Source organism: Scyliorhinus torazame, chromosome 21, assembly GCF_047496885.1.
Source record: "Scyliorhinus torazame isolate Kashiwa2021f chromosome 21, sScyTor2.1, whole genome shotgun sequence".
In the NCBI taxonomy this organism is placed as follows: domain Eukaryota; kingdom Metazoa; phylum Chordata; class Chondrichthyes; order Carcharhiniformes; family Scyliorhinidae; genus Scyliorhinus; species Scyliorhinus torazame.
In genome coordinates, this window is record NC_092727.1 from 115,650,925 (window position 1) to 115,674,634 (window position 23,710).

Below are 23,710 nucleotides of genomic sequence, written 5' to 3' on the forward strand. Positions count from 1 at the left end.
CATGCTTAGTATCTAATAAAATGGGTTCTTTTGGATTGGTACTGTTATACATATTATAAAGTAGCATGTGGGAGACATATGAGGCATAGCAGCATGCCTGTTAATTCCTAGCATTCATAAAGTACGATAGATTTTTGTTTTAAGCTGCATCGGTCCTTGAAGGATTAATGCACTTTGCCCATACTAATTTGAAGCTAGAACTGCACTGCAGATATCCAATAGTGCTCAAGGACTGTCTTTCTGGTTGAATGTGCATCACTAAATGTAGCTTGGACATCAGATCATCTTCTACAGCATATATTTATTTTATGATGTGATGTATTTGTTCACAACAACTTTGTGTTTTACAAAAATGATTTTTTACCATTGACATTTTATTTTTCAGCTGTTAGTCCATCCCCAGTGCCTAGTATCCCTACATCAAGCAGAAACATCAATTGTAGCTCAAGTCCAGCATCCATTAGTGTTGACATGGGGGTTTCTGAGCCAGAACCAGGTAATTACTTTGTTACCGTGAACTGAGTCTTTTAATCTGATATTCGTGTTAGAAAATTGTAATGCAGTTACATAACTAATGCATGTTTTGCATGTAAAGTGATGGGCACTAGAATCCTTTCAGCTTGTGATCAATATATTGAAGGATGAGGATTTTAAAAAAGTATTTTTAAAAATTTTGTCTTTCAAGTTGAGGTATCTAAGACATTCTATTGAAAACAGACCACACTGATACAGCAGTCAATTTAATTAATGTGGATCTGAGTCAGCTTTGTAGTGATTGGTACTTGTCAAGCAAGGACGTGCCATTTATTATAACATGGAAAGAAGCAAATATGAAGTGCCAGATAATGGATGATGTGTTGTAGCATTACTTAGATATTCAAGGCTTAACCTAGCTGTGCTTGCCAAGATCAGCTGCTGTTCACATGTTTGCTGCTTTTCTTGAAATGTAGTTCTACATCTTAAACACATGGTGGCATCAACCCTCTATTTATCAATGTTTTAAATTGCCAACCTATATCATAGCAATTATTTTAATAGAAACTACAAAGTGGTTGGGGAATTCTTCTCTTAATATGGTGACCCGATGGGCCAGTTTTGTATACTGAAGTGAAAGAGGGAACTGTTAATCCCCAACAAATCAACTTTGTGATTCCTGTAAATGGGTTACATTATGGCTACTTTGCCTGATTTAACATCGAGCACAGCTACAAATCTATTTGATCCAATTTTTGGCTGTATGCGCAGTGGGATCCTTTTCTTGACCTTCCCCTCAACATCTCAAAATTCTTGCTGTGTGACATATCAGTCAAGGAAGATGGGACAAGTTTTCTTCTGCTTGCCTCCTTTCACTCTTCCTATGTTGTACATCATTTCCTGCTTGGAGGAGAGAGTTGACTTATTGCAATGTCTTTGTTAGTGTCATTCTAAGAAATTAGAACAAAGTAGGACGATTCACCCATGAATTACCTTCATTCTGCTTGGGTAGAACTTTGCTTTTTTATGTTTCCTCTTCCCAAGTGACCTGAGGGGAGCTCAGCCTGTGGACTCTCATAAGAACAGATGAAGTGCCCTGCTCCGAAAAGATGATGGATGATAAATGAATATTCTGACTAGGGAGATACTTGCTTTCTTCAATTCTACCGCCAGTTTTCTCCAATTACTGTTCTTGGACAGTGGTGGATCCTGGACATGGTGAATCCTGCTGGAATATCATTTCACTGGCACCAATGGCTGCATTTTGCTTGAGAATCTTGACAGCTCGGGTCAGTAGGTTAGTTAGCAGCAGGGTCATTACAGCTAATGTCAGCCTTGTTGTGATTCAATGGCTAACAGACATGAAGTTACTGAAAAACAGTCAGGAAGAAAGGTCGCAGTGAATACAGGTCAAGCTATTTCTGCAAACCCAAACATTGAATATGTGAGATTGCTTTAACGTGGTGGCATCTCGGTCCAGTCTATCCAATAACTATGCACATATGCTTCCAGTCAAAGTACTCCTATCATCAACTTTGGCTGAGATGAGTTACTTTAAAGAGTGCTGACAAAAGATTGATTCTGTCACTTGTCTGGAGCTATGAATTGTATGAATTTACCTGTTCACCGAGTATTCAAATATTTCAAGCTAACTGTTTGTCCCTCACAGGAGAGAAAAGGAAAATGTCTGAAACTATGACCCTAGAAGATGCAAAGAGGATGCGTGTGATGGGTGACATTCCGATGGAGCTAGTTAATGAAGTAATGTTGACTATCACAGATCCAGCAGCTATGTTAGGTCCAGAGGTAAGTCACTGCTTGAGATTATGAAATGCATATACTAACCTCATCACATTCATCCAAGGAAAGGAATATCAGTCATTGCACCTTGTCCTGAAAGAAAATGTGAATCAATATTAGCTGCATGAATAAAGTCTGGACTGGGATCAATTGGGATGCCATTTTGTATCTCGACTATTTTTTTGTTCCGTGCCGGTCTCCTCCTAGCTACGCCCTCCACCACTTTAACGGTTTCATGTTTCGTGGCCCTATCTGTCCTTTTCACCATGGGCATTCAAAGTCTCAATAGCTTCAGCCTCCAGGACAACCTGAGGGTGTTGCGCTTCTTCCTTGAATGGAGGTTCCACCAGTCCTCATCCACTACTGCGCTCCTCCCCATGTTGAACACATTGAAGAATTAGTCCTTTGGCTACACTCACTTCTTCCAAATAAAAGGCGTTACAATGGGTTCTGGCTACGCTCGCCTTTTAATGGGCTATTTTGAGAATTTCTTGTTCCAGTCCTCTCAGTCCGGTCCCACTCCTCGCCTCTTTTTTTTTGTGGTACATTGATGATTGTTGGAGGTATTTAGGGACAAAGAAGCGGGGCTGGTTTCCTCATTTCGTCCCACAAGCTGAAAAGTTTAATCAACCTTGCTTCTAATTTCTACCCTTCCCTCGCCTTCACATAATCCATCTCCAAATCACTCCTTCCTTGACTTCTCTATCTCTCTTTCTCAAGTCAACCAATATCCATTATAAACTTACTAATTCCCGCATCTACCTTGATTTTGCTTCTTCCCATCCCACATCTTGTAAGGACTCAAATTCCTTTCTCCTGATTTTCTATCGTTGTTGCATCTGCTCTGACAGTGCTACTTTCCATATCCAAGCTTTCAATGTATTTTTCTTTTTTGTTAAAGATGGATTCCCTACCACTTTGACCATTCCACCTCTTCTCTCACCTCTTCCCCTCATTGTGAATTACAGTAGGTTTCCTCTTGTCCTCTACCCCACCAGCCTCCAAATTGAGTGGATCATCTGCTGCCATGATCTCATAGAGACTTATAAAATTCTAACAGGACTAGACCGGGTAGATGCAGGGAAGATGTTACCAATGATAGGTGTGTACAGAACCAGGGGCCACAGCCTGAGGATTCAGGGTAAACCATTTCGGACAGAGATAAGGAGACATTTCTTCACACAAAGAGTGGTGAGCCTGTGGAATTCATTACCACAGGAAGGAGTTGATGCTAAAACTTTGAATATATTCAAGAGGCGGCTGATTATAGCACTTGGGGAGAATGGGATTAAAGGCTTTGGGGAGAAAGCAGGATTCGGCTATTGAGTTGGATGATCAGCCATGATTGTGATGAATGGCGGAGCAGGCTCGAAGGGCCAAAAGGCCTCCTGCTCCTATCTTCTATGTATCTATGTCTTCTTCATTTCTGCCTGCCACTACCTACATTTTCCCTTCCTCCGCTTTCGGCATTTCAAAGTGATCATTTCCTGCATGACATCCTAGTCCACACTTCGAACACCCTTAAAACCATTCTTCCCCACCCATTGCATTTTCTCGGCAAGCATTGGAGATGTATTAATGCTCTATTACCTCTTCCTATCCCAACGTCCCGTTCCCAAACACTACTACCAGGTGAAATTGTGATTAAAGTACTTCTTTCAATTTGGTATGCTGTATTAATTGCTCACAATGCAGTCTCTGCAGTGGGGCTACCAAATACAGATTTGGTGATCGCTCTGCGGAACAACATGGCTCACTTGGCAAATGTGACCCTGAGCTTGAGGGCACTTGTCATTTCAATTCTCTGCCTCGTTTCTACTCTGACTCTGTCTGTTTTTGGCCGTTGCACTGCTCGAATGAAGTTTGTTTTGTTTAAGCACTTTACAGCCTCTGGGCTCAAATTTGAGCTCAACAGGTTCCAATCATAATTACTGGTCCCATTTTTTGGACTGCAATTGTTGGTAATAATTCTGCTGTTTCCATTTACAACTATAGACCCAGCTATTGATTGTTTCTGTTATCTCAGTATCACCACCTATTCTGTCTTATTTTCCACCCTATCAAATATAACTGCGTAGGTCTGTACATTCCCCCGTATCTGCGTGGGTTTCCTCCTGGTGCTCCGGTTTCCTCCCACAAGTCCTGAAAGACGTGCTGTTAGGTAATTTGGACATTCTGAATTCTCCCTCCGTGTACCCGAACAGGCGCCGGAAGTTGGTGTCGAGGAGCTTTTCACAGTAACTTCATTGCAGCCTACTTGTGGCACTAATAAAGATTATATAAATGTTTTTTCCTCACTTATCCTTACCCAACCTCTGCATTTGCTTAAAAGCCGTTACATCGTTAACATTTTCCATGACTGATGGAAGACTATCAGCCTGAAACATCAACTCTTCTTTCTTTCCATTAAAACTGAGTATTTCAACATTTTCAGTTTTTAATTTCTGATTTATAGTGCTCGTAGTATTTTGCTTTTGTATTATATGTTGGATTTTGGTTGGGGCAACTCAGTGGCGCAGTGCTGCCTTAGGTGACAAGGAACTGTGTTCGATCCGGGCCCTGGGTCACTGTCCATATGGAGTTTGCACTTTCTCCTCTTGTCTGAGTGGGTCTCACCCCCACAACCCAAAAAAGATGTGCAGGGTAGGTGAATTGGCCATGCTAAATTGGCCCTGAATTGGGAAAAAAAAGAATTGGGTACTCTAAATTTATAAGAAAAAAAGTAGGAATTTGGTCATATTAACATCCAAAACAATCATTTTTAAGCTTTGCAAGCTTGTGTTGCTCCCCACCAAAATGTATTTCTAGTTCTTTCTGCTCAGTGACTGAGAAATTGGAGGTGTTCAGGGTAGCACAGCTATCGTTTTTTTTCCTTTGGGTGTGTTCAACTTCCTTATCCAGAGGAAACTAATGTATGGGAAATTTACTATGTGTTGCTTTAATTTACAAATAAACTGTGGATAACAAATGGGTAAATTGAAGCCACAACATCCTGATTCCCATGTCGTCATTAATTGTTCGGATAAGGCTGCAATAACATTTCTGTGCTAGTTCATCTGTTTTTCTCTGGAAAAGAGTCATACAGACTCAAAGTTAATTCTGTTTCTCTATCCACAGATGCTGCCAGAACTCCTGACTTTTTCCAACATTTTCAGTTTTTCTTTCAGATTTCCGGCGTCCACAGTATTTTGCTTTTATTGTCATCAGTTTTTCTTTAAAACAAATCTCTCCCTGTAAGTTTTGGCAGATGAGAAAGTATTGAGCCAATTAAAAGTTAAAACCATATCAGTTGATCGTCAGAAATATTTATGCATCTTTTATTCTCGGGTTTCTTTCAGACAAATTTGTTATCTGCAAACGCAGCTCGCGATGAAGCCGCACGCCTGGAAGAGCGGAGAGGTGTCATTGAATTTCATGTCATAGGAAACTCGCTTTCTCAAAGGTCAAATAAGAAAATAATGATGTGGTTGGTTGGCTTACAAAATGTTTTCTCACACCAGTTACCACGAATGCCAAAAGAGTACATCACACGGCTTGTCTTTGATCCGTAAGTATATTTGAGCACTTCATGATGCAGCTTTCTTTCATAAATGCAATTTCCATGTTATTTGCAGCAAGTATTTTTTTCTAAAGATCCATTGTATTACAAGTAGAGAAAATAGAAGTTCTTATGTGCTGGAAGGTCAACTGACGTTTATGGTTTTGTTTTTGGTCACAATTAAAGTATTCAATGAACTTGGATGAAACCATTTTGAAGTTTATTCACAACTGGAAATAGGGATAATTCTGTTTTATTTCAAATGAAATTTTACACGCATTTCTGAGGACCGCATTTAAGTTTTTTTTAGTGAATACGTCGTCTTCACAAATATATTTTTTATGTTGCTGTGTGCTACAAGAAAAGGAATTTTATCCAATATGTGTTCACTTGAATGAAATGTCACTTCTTTAAATCAGAGTATTTAAAATTCACAACAAAAATAATTTATGCATTTGCTGGTCTGCTCATCAATTCTAATTATTGCTTCAAATTACAATTTATGGTGATATTTTAGGTTGTGTTCCCTCAAACAGGAACCAGCAAGTGTTACACAGTTACTTGTGTAAGCATCAAAAGTAGTTTTAAAATATGAACTTAAGCTAAAACAAAAATGATGATGTCTTCGTGTTCAAGTAAACTTTCCAAACCCAGTTTCAACCATTGTGTGATGTGTGACACATCCTGTTCCGACAGAAAGCACAAGACCCTGGCTCTAATTAAGGATGGTCGTGTCATTGGAGGGATATGTTTCAGGATGTTTCCCACCCAAGGTTTCACAGAGATTGTATTTTGTGCGGTCACGTCCAACGAGCAGGTGAAGGTAAGGAATGGAGTGTGAGCCAGTGATTTCTAATGTTAATGCAAAAGTCTTTGGTACATGCAAGTGATGGAGTTTTCTTGGCTGCAGTCTGTAACATTTGTATGGAAGTGAACCTTCAGGTTTAAAATAAGGCACTTGAGATAGATTTATTAGTAACTGTGTAACCATTATTTCTGAGTGAGAAGTCTTACAACACCAGGTTAAAGTCCAACAGATTTATTTGGAATCATGAGCTTTCGGAGTGTAGCTCCTTCATCAGGTGAGTCACCTGATCAAGGAGCTACGCTCTGAAAGCTTGTGATTCCAGATAAACCTGTTGGACTTTACCCTGGTGTTGTAAGATATTTTACTGTGCCCACCCCAGTCCAACGACTGCATCTCCACATCATTATTTCTGATAACCAGCCAATTTGCCGTAAAATCTTGGTCGTACTACAGTTAAATTCATTCATTAGCATTCACCAATTTATAGTCCAACACAAGGTTTTGGATTATTTTAAGAGCCCCAAGATTTTTGTTGGTCTTTTGTTTATATCCAAACATAATGCCCTTTTGCATATTTTCTTCAGCGCAATTAGCATTCACTGTAAGTCTACGCATAAACGTCTCTATACCTGTCTCTGACTTTCTCACCCTCACCCCCCCCAAGTAAAGCATTTATCAAAGGTACTAATAATGCTGGGTGTTTACCCAGAATAGGTACTGAAGATGTCCCATTATCTTGCTGTATATACCTTATTATTACAGTAGTTACAGTTATGCATCACACTGAAAACTGAGCAGTGAATCAGAGTTGACTAAGTTGACCATGACAGTCAAGTTTAATCCTGCTAAGTGCTTCTTTCCGATTTGTTTGCTTCCAGCGAGAAAGTTCATTCTGAACTTTGCATAGTACACAGTATATCTCACAAAGCAGTTAGTGAACACCGTGCCAACGAGTCAGCATTAACATGCAGACAACAAAGGAAAATAATGCAATCGACTGTCACCTAAAATGAATGTGGCTCCAATGTAAAGATGTTACGCATTTTAATAACTCATACATTTTAAACATTGGTTATCTCCCCTCTTAAGGAGATCTACATACACTACAAGGTTTGACTGACATTAAATATCCCTACCAGTTTCACAACTATAAAAGTTTCAGACCATTAGCTGATATTGAAAGGACAAAGCGTACATATTGTATCTTAGAGGGTGCAGGGAAAGGAAGCATTTAACCTTTTCGCAGCTTTTCAAAGGAATGCTCACACATCTGGGAATGAATCCTGCACAAGGAATTTTGATGCAATTTTACAATTTATGTTCATTCCAATATCGATGTTTTATTCACACAAAAATTATTCCAAACTTTGCATAATGTATATCTCACGTGAAGCAGTTAGTGAACGCAGTGCTGAAGGCCAATATTAATATACAAGCAGTAAAAACAAATGCCTTGGGATCATTTATTTATAAATGGTGCAATAGGAATCCACTTTATTGTGGGTTTTCTTTTGACCTGCAAGAATCATTTGAGAAAAATACATGTGGATTTTATAGAACTTGTCTATCATCCTACCAATGAATTATTTTGTTAGGTTGTTACTGCTACTGTTGGCCAGATGTTCAATCTCAGATATGTTTCTGAACTCATAATTCTGTACTTCACACAGTAGTTGAAACTTCAGTGAGACATAGAGCTTTGCACCAGTTTGATCCTGGGAGTTGGGGTGAAATTTTCACTGAAGCTGTGTGATTATATGTACCCACATAGAAGCACCAGTAAATGCATGGCATTAAATATTAATTTAAAAATATTTCCACATGGCAGGGTTATGGGACACATTTGATGAATCACCTGAAAGAATACCACATTAAGCACAACATTCTGCATTTCCTGACGTACGCAGATGAATATGCCATTGGCTACTTCAAAAAGCAGGTACTGCTCCTCAGCTCATGCTATATCTCTCCCTCTGTCAGAACAAACAGTAAAATCTAATGACTTCAAGACATAATACTCATTTTTTAAAAATAAATTGAATATGGCTCTTTTATGTTTTATTCTGTCCCTCTCCAGGGATTTTCAAAAGATATAAAAGTTCCCAAAAGTCGTTATGTGGGATACATCAAGGATTATGAAGGAGCAACGTTGATGGAATGTGAGCTTAATCCCAGAATCCCGTACACAGAATTATCCCATATTATAAAGAAGCAGAAGGAGGTAAGGCCACCTTGAACAGTGCTATTTCTGTTGCGGGAGACCTTCATTTTTGTATATTTGATGTAGATATGTTGAATAATAAATATATTCATGAAACACAAGGCATTAATTGAGCCATAGAATTCAGAAGGCAGACAGGGCTTTAATGCCAAACTTAATGCTTCTATTGATTTAACCATTCTTTGTAATAATTAGGTAATCATTATACAATAATTGGGTATTTATTATATATCTGCAAAATTTTAAATTGCATCAGTATGTTCATTTTTCATTATAAATTCTTCTGTTTACATTTATAACCATAACTATATAGACTTGTCACATTGTAATTACACCCTCCTTTCAATGGAGGAGCAGCAGCAACACCACTGGCAGGAGGACATCATGACAGCAAGAAGTTCATGCAGACAGTGTCCTTATAAATATGAATATTAATTTATAATGAAAGTATTGCAAAATAAGGAGAGAAACATGTAACTTAATGTGGCAGACTCCGATATGATCCGTGTCTCTTGGTCCATTTATGCACTGACCTCTAATTCCACAAAAAGTGCCGGCGTGGAGGTAAAGAGTGCCCTCACGGCACAGGCCCGCCGCAGATCGGTGGGACCCGATCGTGGGCCAGGCCAGCGTGGGGTCTCCCCCCCCCCCCCCCCCCCCCGGGGGCCGGATCCCCCCGAGGACCCCGCTAGACGGCCAACAAGCCAGGTCTGGCGAGACTGGACGAAAACGGGCGACCGCTCGGCCCATCGGGGCCCGGAGAGTTGCCGGGGGGGGGGGGGGGGGCTGCCCTTGGCCGAAAACCGGCGCCGGAGAATCCGTCCGGCGGGGCGGGATTCATGCCGCCCTCCGCCGATCCTCCGACCCGGCGGGGGGTCGGGGAATCCTGCTCCTAGCCTCCCCCCCCCCCCCCCCCCCCCCCCTCCGCCCCACCTTCCCTCCCCTCTATATGCTTGGAACCAAAAGAATCTCTTCCACTTATGACGAAAGGTCACCAACCTGAAACCTTAATTCTATTATTCACTCAACAGAATCTAATGACTTCAAGAGACTTGATGAGTATTTCCAGAATTTTCTGTCTTTAGTTCAGATTTATAATATCTGCAGTTTGTGTTGTCTTCATTGTTATTGGAAGTCAATTCAGCAGCCTATAGGTGCCACCTAATGTTTGTTTTATTGGTCAGAGATTCATGCATGAAATGAGTAATTCAAATAAAATTTTCAGGTCCAGCACATCGTGAAAGTACTATAATATCAATGTGCTTGTATAACAACAAAATGTTAGAAAATGTCCCATTCAAACAGGAAACAACATATAGTCCTGTTTTATCGCCTTGAGTAAGTCAGCTAAAACTGATAGCTAATGTAATTAGGAAAACTATACAAATCTTATTTAAATGGACTCCACAACACAGGCCCACCTCCATGGAATTAAGCAGGAATAGCCTGGTCGTGGTAATTTACCAGTTAAGCCCCTTGAGGGCTTAATTAAGGATATTCTTCTTACGCTGACTGGATTTTCAACTTGGCACAGGGTGATACACCAGGAGGCCATCTGCGAAATGGCGAATGACACCCAGGCAGGCACCAGAGCCAGAGACTGTATTTAACGTGGAAGGTGCTGCAGCAAAAGACAGCCACACTTGTGGCAGTGTCCGTTACCGTTTATGGGATTTCGCCCTCATGTTTGAACGCTCCAAATCATCTGGCTCTCTTATTTACTCAGTTAGGAATGGAGGCAACTTTGCACCTCCCTACATACTTCAGCAGCATCCACTTCTAAAGCAGGGCTGCTAATCTTTGATCACTGCATGGTCAACAATTGGTCCGTCAAGCCCACCCGAAACCCTTAGTTGGATTTGATTCCTGACGGAAACACTTGATTGGCCATCTCCAAAATCCACCCTTTGGATCCTGGAGCCAGCATTTATAGGTTCCTGATCCTCATTTTTATCTGAAGGTAGGATAGCAAACTGGAAATTAAAATCTTGTCCTCTTTCTGAAAAGGTTAAGGTACCACGTGTGAATGAATATTTAATTAAACATTTAGATATTTAATATTTATCTAGAGTTACCATTGTGAACCAAAGGAAACCTCATAGATTCTCTCTAGCTCATTTTGGTGTAGGTATAACTTGTAAGTAACATTATTATGTAGCAGCCACAGCATTCTGTACTGCGCAGTTGCATGTCCACGAGAATTAATGCACATGGAAGAAAAATAGTTGACTAACAGGAAGTAATGAAGCCATGGGTTGTCAGCTTTTGAACATGCATTGAATAAGGCAGCAATGCACAAATAATAAAGACCTTTTAAAATGATCCATGTTCCAATTTAGAGTGATGTTTGCAATAAACCGAGTACACACTGGGTACTCACAGAATGTGGAGAGCACTATTTTGTCCCATGGCAAATCAATCAAAGTTCTAGAAATAAACTGTTACTCAATGTTCTTCAGCCAATTCTAATTGAAGCCATGATAAACTTCTACATCCCATACAGATCATAAAGAAGCTGATTGAGAGAAAGCAAGCACAGATTCGGAAAATTTACCCTGGCCTTACCTGCTTCAAGGAAGGAGTTCGGCAGATACCCATAGAGAGTATACCTGGAATTCGTAAGTGTTCCATTTCAGAAGAGTGAATACAGAATGCATAGAAACACTGAAGGTACATTGATCATGGGAATGTAAGACACTATAAATGTCATTATGCAGGAAGTGTATGGTAAACCCAATGCAGTCGCATATGTGGTAGACTCAAAGTTAGATTTGAGCTTTCAGAAAGATATAAGTTTAGTTAACATGAAGATTGTAAATTAATGGAGTGAACTGTTAATAGAAGCAATAGGACCGACAACAGTTTCGGAATGTGATTACGTACCTGACAAAACATTTGTTGGAAGTGTAGGAGAAGTAATGTGAGGCTAAAATATTTTCCTAAGTCAATTAGTTCCCCCTGCTATTCCAGTCTCTAATATCAATCAATTTAACTAGGTTAATTGTAATTTTTAGATTGACAGTATTTTTAAAGAAATGTATGCCAAGGATTTTACAGAACATAAGCAGGTGGATGAAATTGAGGTGCAAGCTAGCCATGATCTAATTCAATGACTGAACAGGCTCATGGAACTGAATAGCCTATTCCTGTTCCTATTTTTCTGTAAATGAGGTTTCCTGGACACTGGATTCTTGGGATTGCATAAGGACTATATAAGCAATATTGGTAGTATGAAAAATATTTCTCAGCAATTCAACTGAGCAGCTCAGAAACAAACATTTTACATAAGCTGTATCCCAATTGAGTTCTTGTGGAAAGCAGTTGTAGAACTTACAAAGTATATATTGTGTTCGCCATGTCAGTCCTGGCTCAGTTGGTACCATTCTTGCCTCGGAGTCAGAAGGTTGTTGATTGAACTCCCACGGCACAGAGTTGATAACACAAATCTAGGCTGATTATCTGGTCATTATCTTATTTCTTTGTGGGAGCTTGCTGTGCACAAATTAGCTGCCAAGGCTTTTACATTGCAACCGTGATTACATTTTGAAAATGCTTCATTGGCTGTAAGGTGCTTTGGGACATCCAATGGCACTATGTAAATGCATGTCTTTCTTCAGTTGTGATAACAGGAATAATTGCTTAAATTAATCTGTGTTCTCGAATGTGCTCGTCTCTAATTTCCATCAATGAAATAAGGCTACCCAAATCTGGGCTGGTGTGCAACCCAATACTGATCGAAGTTGAGGAATCTGGCTCTTGAAGCTATTGGATGGTGATACCACCACTGCCATTTGTGTGCATATCTTTGTTTCATCTGTACAACTACTTCAGCATCCTATTGGGCAAACTTTCACTCCAACATCTGTCTAAATAGTTAAAGGTTTTACAGTTAGCAGCAGTGTTTATCAAAACAAATTATTTCATAAATGCTCAGCATCCTGTTAAGAAAACAAACGTAGCTTCAAGGGATTTATATTTGTTTTGATAAACATTAGATATAAGGCATTGTTTTAAGTGTGCTTAATTTAATGTTTCTGTGCCTGCAAGGGTAAACCCTATAGTTAGATTCATGCTGGACAAAGGTGTTGTATAGGAGGGGGTTGGTTAAGTTCTAACTGTGTTTCTATTGCGCTTGGAGAGGGCTACGGCGTGAGGAATAAATAAAAGGCATAAGCATGTGGGTATTGTTTAGCAACTGGGGCCTTGTAAGGTAGAGAAGCTTTTAAGTTTTAGTTGGCTAATTTGATTTCAGTTGAAGATAGGTAGTGAAAGAGAAGGCAGCTACTAGAGGTTACCAATTTTTACTACTGGCAAAATCTGGTTCCCTGTCTCTGTAATTAATACAGTTAGAAGTTTATGCAAATATAGTTCTGAAATCTCCACTGGCGAAAGAAAAAAGAGTGCAGCAAAAGTGGACCAGAAGAGAGCATTTAGTTCACCAGCAGGCAATGTTTAACTTACTAATTTACCTGGACGGTTAGGGTGGACGGTTAGGGTTTGAGACATTCTAATGGACATTGTTCGAACTGGTCGTTGCACTGCACTGAGAGAATTGTGTTTTTTACCGTTTTGGTGAATTATCCCAGTTTGTTTCAAAACTAGTCATCAGAAAGCTTTATGACATTTATGAAATAACATTTTTAAATTATTGCTGTCTCACAGGACCTAGCCCTGCATCCGTTTCAGCTTTATGCCCATGGCGATCAGCTAGCTTTTGCATTTTGGTCGCATTGGCTGATGGTGGAGTTAGTGCATTACAGGATTAATATGTATTCCTTGTAACATTGCTTCCAGTTGCCTTATGAAGTGCACCCATCTCCAGCTCCTCAGAAACCGCGTTGGGGAACTGGAGCTGGATGAACTTCGGATCATTCGGGAGGCAGAGGTGGTCATAGGTAGTAGCTTCAGGGATGTAGTTACTCCGAAGAATCAAGATGGATGGGTGACGGTGAGAGGGGCTGGGAGGAAGCAGTCAGTGCAGGGATCCTCTGTGGTCGTTTCCCCTCAGTAACAAGTATACCGCTTTGGATACTGTTGAGGGGGACGACCTACCTGGGGTAGGCCACGGTGAACGGATCTCCAGCACTGAGTCCGTCCCTGTGGCTCAGAAGGGAAGGGGGGAGAGCAGGAGAGCAATAGTTATTGGGGACTCGATAGAGGGACAGATAGACGGTTCTGTGGCAACGAAAGAGACTCGCGGATGGTATGTTGCCTCCCGCGTGCCAGGGTCCGTGACATCTCGGACCGTGTTTTCAGAATCCTTAAGGGGGAGGGAGAACAGTCATGAGTCGTGGTACACATCGGTACCAACGACATAGGTAAGAGAAGGGATGGGGATTTAAAACCGGAATTTAGAGAGCTAGGGTGGAAGCTGAGAGCCAGGACAAACCATGTTGTCATCTCTGGTTTGTTGCCGGTGCCACGTGCTAGCGAGGTGAGGAACAGGGAGTGAGTGCAGATAAACACGTGGCTGCAGGGATGGTGTGAGGGAGGGTTTCAGTTACGTGGATAATTGGAGCACATTCTGGGGAAGGTGGGACCTGTACAGACAGGACGGTTTGTACCTGAACCAGAGGGGCACCAGTATCCTGGGAGGGAAATTTGCTACGGTTCTTCGGGGGGGGGGTTAAACTAATTTGTCAGGGGGGTGGGATAATGAGCTGTAGTCCAGAAGCCAGTGTTGAGAGTAGTGAGGTACTGAGGAGGGTATCCAGGTCGCAGGAGTGTACCGGCAGACAGAAAGGTGGGTTGAAATGTGTCTACTTCAATGCAAGGAGCATCCGGAATAAGGTAGGTGAACTTGGAGCGTGGATTGGTACTTGGGACTACGAAGTTGTGGCCATTACGGAGACATGGTTAGAACAGGGACAGGAATGGTTGTTGGAAGTTCCGGGGTATAGATGTTTCAGTAAGAGTAGGGAAGGTGCTAAAAGAAGTGGAGGAGTAGCATTGTTAATCAAGGATAGTTTAACGGCTGCAGAAAGGCAGTTCGAAGGGGATCTACCTACTGAAGTAATATGGGCCGAAGTTAGAAATAGGAAAGGAGCGGTCACATTGTTAGGAGTTTTCTATAGGCCCCCAAATAGTAATAGAGATGTGGAGGAAGAAATTGCAAAACAGATTATGGATAGGTGTGGAGGACTCAGGGTAGTTGTCATGGGTAACTTTAACTTTCCAAATATTGATTGGAACATTTATAGGTCGAACAGTTCGGATGGGGCAGTTTTTGTACAGTGTGTGCAGGAGGGTTTCCTGACACACTATGTGGATAGGCCGACAAGAGGGAGGGCCACATTGGATTTGGTACTGGGTAATGAACCGGGCCAAGTGTTAGATTTGATTGTGGGAGAGCACTTTGGAGATAGTGACCACAATTCGGTGTCTTTCACTATTGCAATGGAGAGGAATAGGGCCATACGGCAAGGCAATAATTGGGGGAGGGGTAATTATGATGCGATTAGGCAAGAATTAGGGAGCATAAGATGGGAACAGGGAAAGGCACAAATGAAAAGTGGAGCTTGTTCAAGGAACAAATACTTGATAGGTATGTCCCTGTCAGGCAGGGAGGAAATGGCCGTGTGAGGGAACCATGGTTCACAAAAGAGGTTGAATGTCTTGTCAAGAGTAAAAGGGAAGCGTATGTAAGGATGAGAAAACAAGGTTCATTCAGTAGGGTCGCTTGAGGGTTACAAGGAAGCAAGGAATGAGCTGAAAAAAGGGCTTAGGAGAGCTAGGAGGGGGGCATGAGAAGTCCTTGGCGGGTTGGATCAAGGCAAACCCCAAGGCTTTTTACTCTTGTGTGAGAAATAAAAGAATGACCAGGGTGAGGTTAGGGCCGGCCTAGGACAGTAGTGGGAATTTGTGCATGGAGTCAGAAGGCATAGGAGAGGCGTTGAATGAATACTTTTCTTCAGTGTTCACCAAGGAGAGGGGCCATGTTTTTGAGGATAAGAGTGTGATACAGGCGGGTAGGCTGGAAGAGGTAGATGTTCAGAGGAAGGATGTATTAGCAATTTTGAAAAACCTTAGAGTCGACACGTCCCCTGGGCCAGATGGGATATATCCAAGGATTCTTTGGGAGACAAGGGATGAGATTGCAGAGCCTTTGGCTTTGATCTTTGGGTCCTCACTGTCCACGGGGATAGTGCCAGAGGACTGGAGAGTGGCGAATGCTGTTCCTCTGTTCAAGAAAGGGAATAGGAATGACCCTGGTAATTATAGGCCGGTTAGTCTTACTTCGGTGGTCGGAAAGTTAATGGAAAAGGTCCTGAAGGATAGGATTTATGACCATTTGGAAAGATGCAGCTTAATCCAGGATAGTCAACACGGATTTGTGAAGGGTAAGTCTTGCCTCACAAATTTGATTGAATTCTTTGAGGAGGTAACTAAGTGTGTAGATGAAGGTAGAGCAATTGATGTCGTATACATGGATTTTAGTAAGGCGTTTGATAAGGTTCCCCATGGTCGGCTTATGAAGAAAGTAAGGAGGTGTGGGATAGAGGGAAATTTGGCCAATTGGATAAGTAACTGGCTATCACATAGAAGACCAGAGGGTGGTGGTGGATGGAAAATTTTCAGACTGGAGACCAGTTACCAGCGGTGTACCACAGGGATCAGTGCTCGGTCCTCTGCTATTTGTGATTTTTATCAATGACTTGGAGGAGGGGGCTGAAGGGTGGTTCAGTAAATTTGCTGATGACACCAAGATTGGTGGAGTAGTGGATGAGGTGTGGAGGGCTGTTGTAGGCTGCAAAGAGACATTGATTGGATGCAGAGCTGGGCTGAAAAATGGCAGATGGAGTTTAACCCTGATAAGTGGGAGGTGATTCATTTTGGTAGAAAAGATTTGAATGCGGATTACAGGGTCAACGGCAGGGTTCTGAGGAATGTGGAGGAACAGAGAGATCTTGGGGTTCATGTCCACAGATCTCTGAAGGTTGCCACTCAAGTGGATAGAGCTGTGAAGAAGGCCTATAGTGTGTTAGCATTTATTAACAGGGGGCTTGAGTTTAAGAGCTGTGGGGCAATGCTGCAACTATATATGACCCTGGTGAGACCACATTTGGAGTATTGTGTGCAGTTCTGGTCACCTCACTAGGAAGGATGTGGAAGCATTGGAAAGGGTGCAAAGGAGATTTACCAGGATGCTGCCTGGTTTGCATGATAGGTCTTATGAGGAAAGGTTGAGGGAGCTAGGTCTTTTCTCTTTGGAGCGGAGGAAGATGAGAGGCGACTTAATAGAGGTTTATAAGATGATGAGGGGGATAGATAGAGTGGACGTTCAGAGACTATTTCCTCGGGTGGATGTAGCTGTTACAAGGGGGCATAACTATAAGATTCAGAGTGGGAGATATAGGAGGGATGTCCGAGGTAGGTTCTTTACTCAGAGAGTGGTTCGGGTGTGGAATGGACTGCCTGCTGTGATAGTGAAGTCGGACACTTTAGGAACTTTCAAGCGGTTATTGGATAGGCACATGGAGCACACCAGAATGACAGGGAGTGGGATAGCTTGATATTGGTTTCGGACAATACTCGGCACAACATCGAGGGCCGAAGGGCCTGTTCTGTGCTTTTCTGTTCTATATGAATTGCAGTTTATTTTAATGTTGCCCAGCAACATTAATTACTGTGGCTAAAAAATCAGGTCCGAGGCTAGGAATTTTGAGATGAGCAAATCATCTGAATTCCATAGCTTATGAACCTCTCACAAGGCACACTGAGGCATGTGATGGAATATTCACCACTTGCTTGGATGAATGCGGCTCCAATAACACTTGAGAAACTCGATACCATCCAAGACAAAGCAGCTCGCTTGCTTTGCACCCCATCCTGGTGGAACTTAAAAATTCACATTCTCCAACACTGATGCTCAGTGACTACGGTATGTACTGTATACAAGATGCAACTCACAAAGGCTCCTTTGATAGCAAACCAGTGACTTCTACCACCTAGAAGGACAAGGGCAATAGACATGTGGGAACACCACCATCTGCATGTTCCCTTCCAGCCACACATCACCTGACCTGGAACTAAATCGCTGTTCCTTCACTGTCATGGGATCAAAATCCTGGAACTGCCTTTCTAACAGCACTATGGGTGTACCTGCACCACATGGACGACAGCAGTTCAAGAATGAGTCTTGTGGGTAATTGGGGATGGGGCAACAGAAACTGGCCGGTGATGCCCACATGCCGTATATAGAAAGAAAGATATTTTGAAGTAAAATCTTGGGTAATTTGATGTCTGTCGATGAATTGTCTACCATGTATTGATGCAGAGAATAATGTTCTTGTAACCCAAATTGTAACATCTTCATCCTTTTCTCTCCAACAGAGGAAACTGGATGGAAACCTAGTGGCAAAGAGAAAGGGTAAGGACAGTTTGTCAAAGGTTTTTTGTATCAATATAAACTGAGACCGGATGATGAAGTTAGACAATAGATTGAACACACAATATTCTAAAATTCTCCAGATGTGGGCAATTCTGAAAAAGCTGCCTTTATTGCCCTACCCTAGCCTTGAGAAAAGGCAGGTGGCCGTCTCCCTGAAATGCTATAGTCATAATGCTGCTGTTGTGCTCTCATTGGTAGGGAATCCCAGGATGTGTAAATAAAGGAATGGAGATAAAGTCACTGTGTGACTTGTCACAATATTGTTGCACCTGCTTGTCCTTTTTTAAAATATAAATTTAGAGTACCCAATTCATTTTGTTCCAATTAAGGAGCAATTTAGCATGGCCAATCCACCTGTCCTCCATATCTTTGGGTTGTGATGAGACCCATGCAGACATGGGGAGAATGTGCAAACTCCACAATAACAGTGACCCAGAGCTGGGATCGAACCTGGGACCTCGGCGCCGTGAGGCAACAGTGCTACCCACTGCGCCACCATGCTGCCCCCAGGTCCTGTTATAAGCTGACATTGGCAACTTCGCATATCACAAGTGTTGAGAATGGCGATGAACACCATGTAGTGTACAGCCTCATTCCTGGTGGAAGGGAGGATAGTAAGTGTTAGATTTAACTAGTACACGTTTTTGCAGAAGGGTACTGGCCAATTTTAAGGAATGAAAAAACATTTCATAATTTCTTGATTTCAAAGAACCAAAGTTGCTACATTTCTAACTATAGATTGATAAATCGATTGCAGATAACTAATCTACTTTCTGTAAACTCAACTCCAGTTGCTTTGCAACGCAATAACTTGAGTTTGTTTTTCAGTGATGTTGTGAGTATTAGGACTTAAACAAAAAAAAACTACCTATTAGTTATGTTTAATGTAGTTATGTCTAACACGAGAGTTACTAAACATTTCCTCTTTTAAACACAGTTTCAAAAAAAACTTTTGTTACATAAACACTTAATGATGATATTCCTAAACATAAACCAATTTGATATTAAGAGTGCAAGAACCATACAAATATATTGCCATTTCTTTGCTTCCTCTGTGAAACAAAGTTTTAAAAATATTTTGTTCTTATTTACCATCCTAATTGGGTGATCCATGTCTTACTGCTGTGATGTTCCATCAAATCTGCATTAAAATAGGGAGTTATTGATTTATCCCTCGGTCAATTATCTTAGCAGCTTTAAGTTTACAAAATGTACATTCACTAAAAATATTTAATCCTGAAATGCAACTGATTTTTCATTCTTTATACAGTTAAACTTGAGACCACTAGATCTTCATGCCTGAATTGTGAACCTGCCAGATAGCCAATGAAATATTTTTCCGACTATAACCACTGAAACTGCATTAGTCTGCAATCTAATGTATGTTAATAAGGTTCGTAATCAATTTCTACTTTGTTTTCTAGGAAAGAACTGAAGGATCCGGATCAATTGCACAATTCTTTGAAAAATCTACTGGCCCAAATAAAGGTTGTGAGAAGAAAGTACATAGGATATGGTTAAAGGATTATTTGTAATAACCCTTGCTAATGTGAACACAGCAAGTATGCCATTGATCTCTAGATTTCTGATATTGAAGACTGCTATAATTGAGTCATTGCTTTTTCACTAAGAAATACAAATTATCGAAGGTGGTATTGAATTATTAACTGATATAGCCATAAAACCGTTACTTCATCTATTTTCTGAATCCATTAAAATAAATATTTTTCTGTACTAACTGGTAGCCGTATTATCAAGCAGCTAAATGCCATAGTTAAATGTACCAATTGAACTTTTTTTTGCATGGATGAGTGCAGCTCCAACAATACTCAAGAAGCTCGACACTATCCAAGAAAAAGCAGGCCACTTGATTGGCACTCATTCATCGCTCTAAACACTCACTCTCCACTACCAACACACAGTGGTAACAGTGCACATCATCTACAAGATGCACTGCACCAACTCGCACAAGGCTCCTACGGCAGCACCTTCCAAATCTTTGACCTCTACCACCTCGAAGGACAAGGGTAGCAGATGCCTGGGAAAACCACCACCTGCAAGTTCCCCTCCAAGGCACAAACCATCCTGACTTGGAAATATATCACCATTCCTTCACTGTGACTGGGTCAAAATCCTGAAACTTCCTTCCTCACAGCACTGTGGGTGTACTTACAACACATGGACTGCAGCAGTTCATGAAGGTGGCTCCACACCTTCTTGAGTGCACCCGGAGGAAACAGACACACGGAGAATGTGCAAACTCCACACACAGTCACCCAAGGCTGGAATTGAACCCAGGTCCCTGCTGCTGTGAAGCAGCAGTGCTAACCACTTTGCTGCCTTGTCGACCATCGTAACTTTGGTTTTCTTTACTGGAGCAAGCAACCAGAGGCTGCTGGATACCTCCCCTTGATAACACAGCTAAGCTGGTGTTCATAAATGCAGAACCAGATCCATCTTTCACTGCCCTGTGGTAAAAGCTTGCTGTATCACGTAGCATGTTTTAGTTCTCTTTATTTTACAGACTTCCCTCCAAAATAGAGAACTGAAATTCTATTTTCCATTGATTCAATTCAAGGTGGTGCATAGGGTACATGTGACTCGGGCCTGAATGAGTGGGTTCTTCCAGGGGGTGTGAGAAGTGTGGAGAATCATGCGTATATGTTCTGGGGTTGTGAGAAGCTGGAGAGATACCGGGAGGTGGTGTTTGGCACGCTATCTAAGATATTGGGAGTGGAAGTTAAGCTGGACCCTATGATGGCGATTTTTGGGGTATCAGAAGTGCCGGATCTTCTGGAGGGGAAGGGGGCCGATGGCATTTATCTCTCTAATTGCCCGGCGAAGGATCCTGTTAAATTGGAGGTCAGCTACGCAGCCAGGGTTGGCGGCTTGGCTGGGGGATTTGTGCGACTTTCTCCAGTTGCCGAAGATTACATTCAAGTTGAGGGGGTCTGAGGAGGACTTCCAATTGGGATGGGAGTTGTTCATGATGCTGTTGAGGAAATGTTTGTCGCGAGGGGGTGCAAGGGGGGGGGGGCGAGTAAAAGGGGAAATATTGTACAAACTAGACTGATTTTATGTGCTGTGTATTTTATATTTTGCTGTTACATGCGTTTGGAACAAAATACCATTTTAAAAAAAGAAATAATAATAATAATAATACTATTTTCCAGTATTCACAATCTCAAACCATTTTATTTTCTTTAACAGAGTCATCCTAGTGCTTGGCCTTTCATGGAACCGGTGAAGAAATCTGAAGCTCCAGATTACTATGAAATTATTCGGTTTCCAATTGGTATGTTTCAGTAATTGCACAAGTTTTTAATTTTAACTCTTTCACCTTTCTGTTGTAAAGGAGATATGTAAAGTTGTTTTTTTTAAATATAAATTTAGATCACCCAATTATTTTTTCCAATTAAGGGGCAATTTAGTGTGGCCAATCCACCTCCACCTACTCGGCACATTTTTGGGTGTGGGGGCGAAACCCACGCAAACACTGGGAGAATGTGCAAACTCCACACGGACAGTGACCCAGAGCCGGGATCGAACCTGGGACCTCAGCGCCGTGAGGCAGCTGTGCTAACCACTAGGCCACCCTGCTGCCCATATAAAGTACTTCTAATTGACTCTACATGCTATGCAATTTCATTTTAATTAGCTATTCGCATTTGATCAGATTACTTTTTGGCAATGTTCGCACATTAATGCAGTTAGTCTCTGTAATTATGATTGTGGTGACTTGTAGCGGGTTCTACTTGACCCAACATTAATCAGCTGGACCACACTGTCATTTTTTAAAAAACTTATTAATGTGAGTCGACATGAAGAAAGTTTCAAAAGAAATAGCCATTTTGTGAGCTAGCTTATCTTAAGCTTTTGTTCCAGTCAGCAACAATTCATTTGAATTTTAGCCAATATATATTCTGCTGGGCTGCTTATCTCTTGATGAGCCACGTTCATTGGCTTTGTTTTTGTAAAGAGAGGATGATACTTAGACTTCATTTACATTTTTCCTTAGGTCAGTTGCGAGGTCTGTAACTATGCTACCACAGCAACAGTTCCCCCCTCCTAAATTAATAGCAGTTAATCAAAATAGGGCAATTAGACTGACTGCCTAGAAGTGTGTAAATTCGGTCATTCCTTTTAACCGTTGAATTCATATCTTCATTTATGTATCTTATTTTACATTGTGGAAAATGCAAACTTGCGCAAGTTGCAAACTTGCTCAGTATCTACCATTTTTAGATTTTCTTATTCTCTTATAGTTTACTTTCATATAAATTACAAAAGAAACTTATCCTATGGGATAAGATGACTATATTGATTCTTGTTTTTGCCACAGATTTGAAGAGTATGAGTGACCGGCTAAAGAATCGTTATTATGTTTCCAAGAAATTATTTATTGCTGATGTCCAACGTATCATCACAAATTGCCGTGAGTATAACCCTCCTGAGAGCGATTACTGCAAATGTGCCAACATGTTGGAGAAGTTTTTCTACTTCAAGATTAAAGAAATGGGGCTATTGGACAAGTGAAAACACTTCCCAAAGGGATAACTGAAAGCTTGGACATTCAGGTCTGACAGACCAAGGACACGACAGAATAAACTACTCCTAAATGGCAACTTGATCTGATCAGTTTCGGAAAGTGGCATTGCTGAAATTTGTTTGAATGCCCTTATGATATCCTGTAATTGCATGGGCTGGTTAATGGTAACCATAATGAATCGTTATCTTTACAAACATCCAGTCTGTTCCAGTGTTTAACTGTTGAAGTATCCATCAAACTGCATGTAGTTTCTACTGTCAAAATTGTACACCAAAAGGACGTTGGAGGCTCCACTTGGATATCTAATAGTCTGTCATATTCACACACATGCAAGATGACACCCATCACAGAAGTAATCACTAAGCGTTTATATTGCTTATTGAAACCGATGATGGAACCGACACAAAGTAGATCATTTCAGCAGAATGCGTACTACAGTGAGCTTCTCACGTTTCACTCTGTGGAGTCTGTGACTCCAGCGTTGCCTGTCAGTAAACTATAAATGGGGCATGTTGTGATAATGCCTGACTACCTACAGATTTTGTAATTTTTTTTTTAACTGAGTTGCATTTTGTACGTTTGCTGTAACGTCTTGCTGATGTAAATAAATTCAGCAGTAACTTCACTCAAATGAAAATGGTCGTTATTTCTTGCTCTTTGTAAAACAATCGCATGTAAGTCGTATAAAAACATTAAATATCACTTTAGGATATTCAAGGTACATAAAGGCAAATCTATTTTTATTTTACTGCATTATTGGTCTATTGCTAGTATATTTTTGAAAGATGTTCACTTCTACATTCATTATACATTCCAATAGGCTGAAAAGTTTCATTGTCAATGGGAGCATTTTCAAGAACATTTATGAAACTTTTGTATTAAATTTTACATCTGCCGAAAAGAGGAGTGGGAGTTTTGCTCCAATGCAG

At 41.1% G+C, this 23,710-nt stretch overlaps 1 protein-coding gene across 1 annotated transcript in view; it reads left to right on the forward strand.

Annotated features, from left to right (window-relative positions):
• Window positions 1–23,418, forward strand: part of kat2a (K(lysine) acetyltransferase 2A) — a 61,557-nt gene extending 38,139 nt beyond the window's left edge. Inside the window, exons 8-18 of the mRNA XM_072487335.1 lie at window positions 386–496; window positions 2,144–2,280; window positions 5,613–5,821; window positions 6,509–6,635; window positions 8,449–8,559; window positions 8,698–8,841; window positions 11,345–11,459; window positions 18,175–18,211; window positions 19,657–19,720; window positions 21,443–21,527; window positions 22,575–23,418. Coding sequence (XP_072343436.1) covers window positions 386–496; window positions 2,144–2,280; window positions 5,613–5,821; window positions 6,509–6,635; window positions 8,449–8,559; window positions 8,698–8,841; window positions 11,345–11,459; window positions 18,175–18,211; window positions 19,657–19,720; window positions 21,443–21,527; window positions 22,575–22,768 — 1,334 coding nt within the window. The 3' untranslated portion in view covers window positions 22,769–23,418. The remainder of the gene's footprint in view (window positions 1–385; window positions 497–2,143; window positions 2,281–5,612; window positions 5,822–6,508; window positions 6,636–8,448; window positions 8,560–8,697; window positions 8,842–11,344; window positions 11,460–18,174; window positions 18,212–19,656; window positions 19,721–21,442; window positions 21,528–22,574) is intronic.
• The last annotated feature ends 292 nt before the right edge of the window (window positions 23,419–23,710 follow it).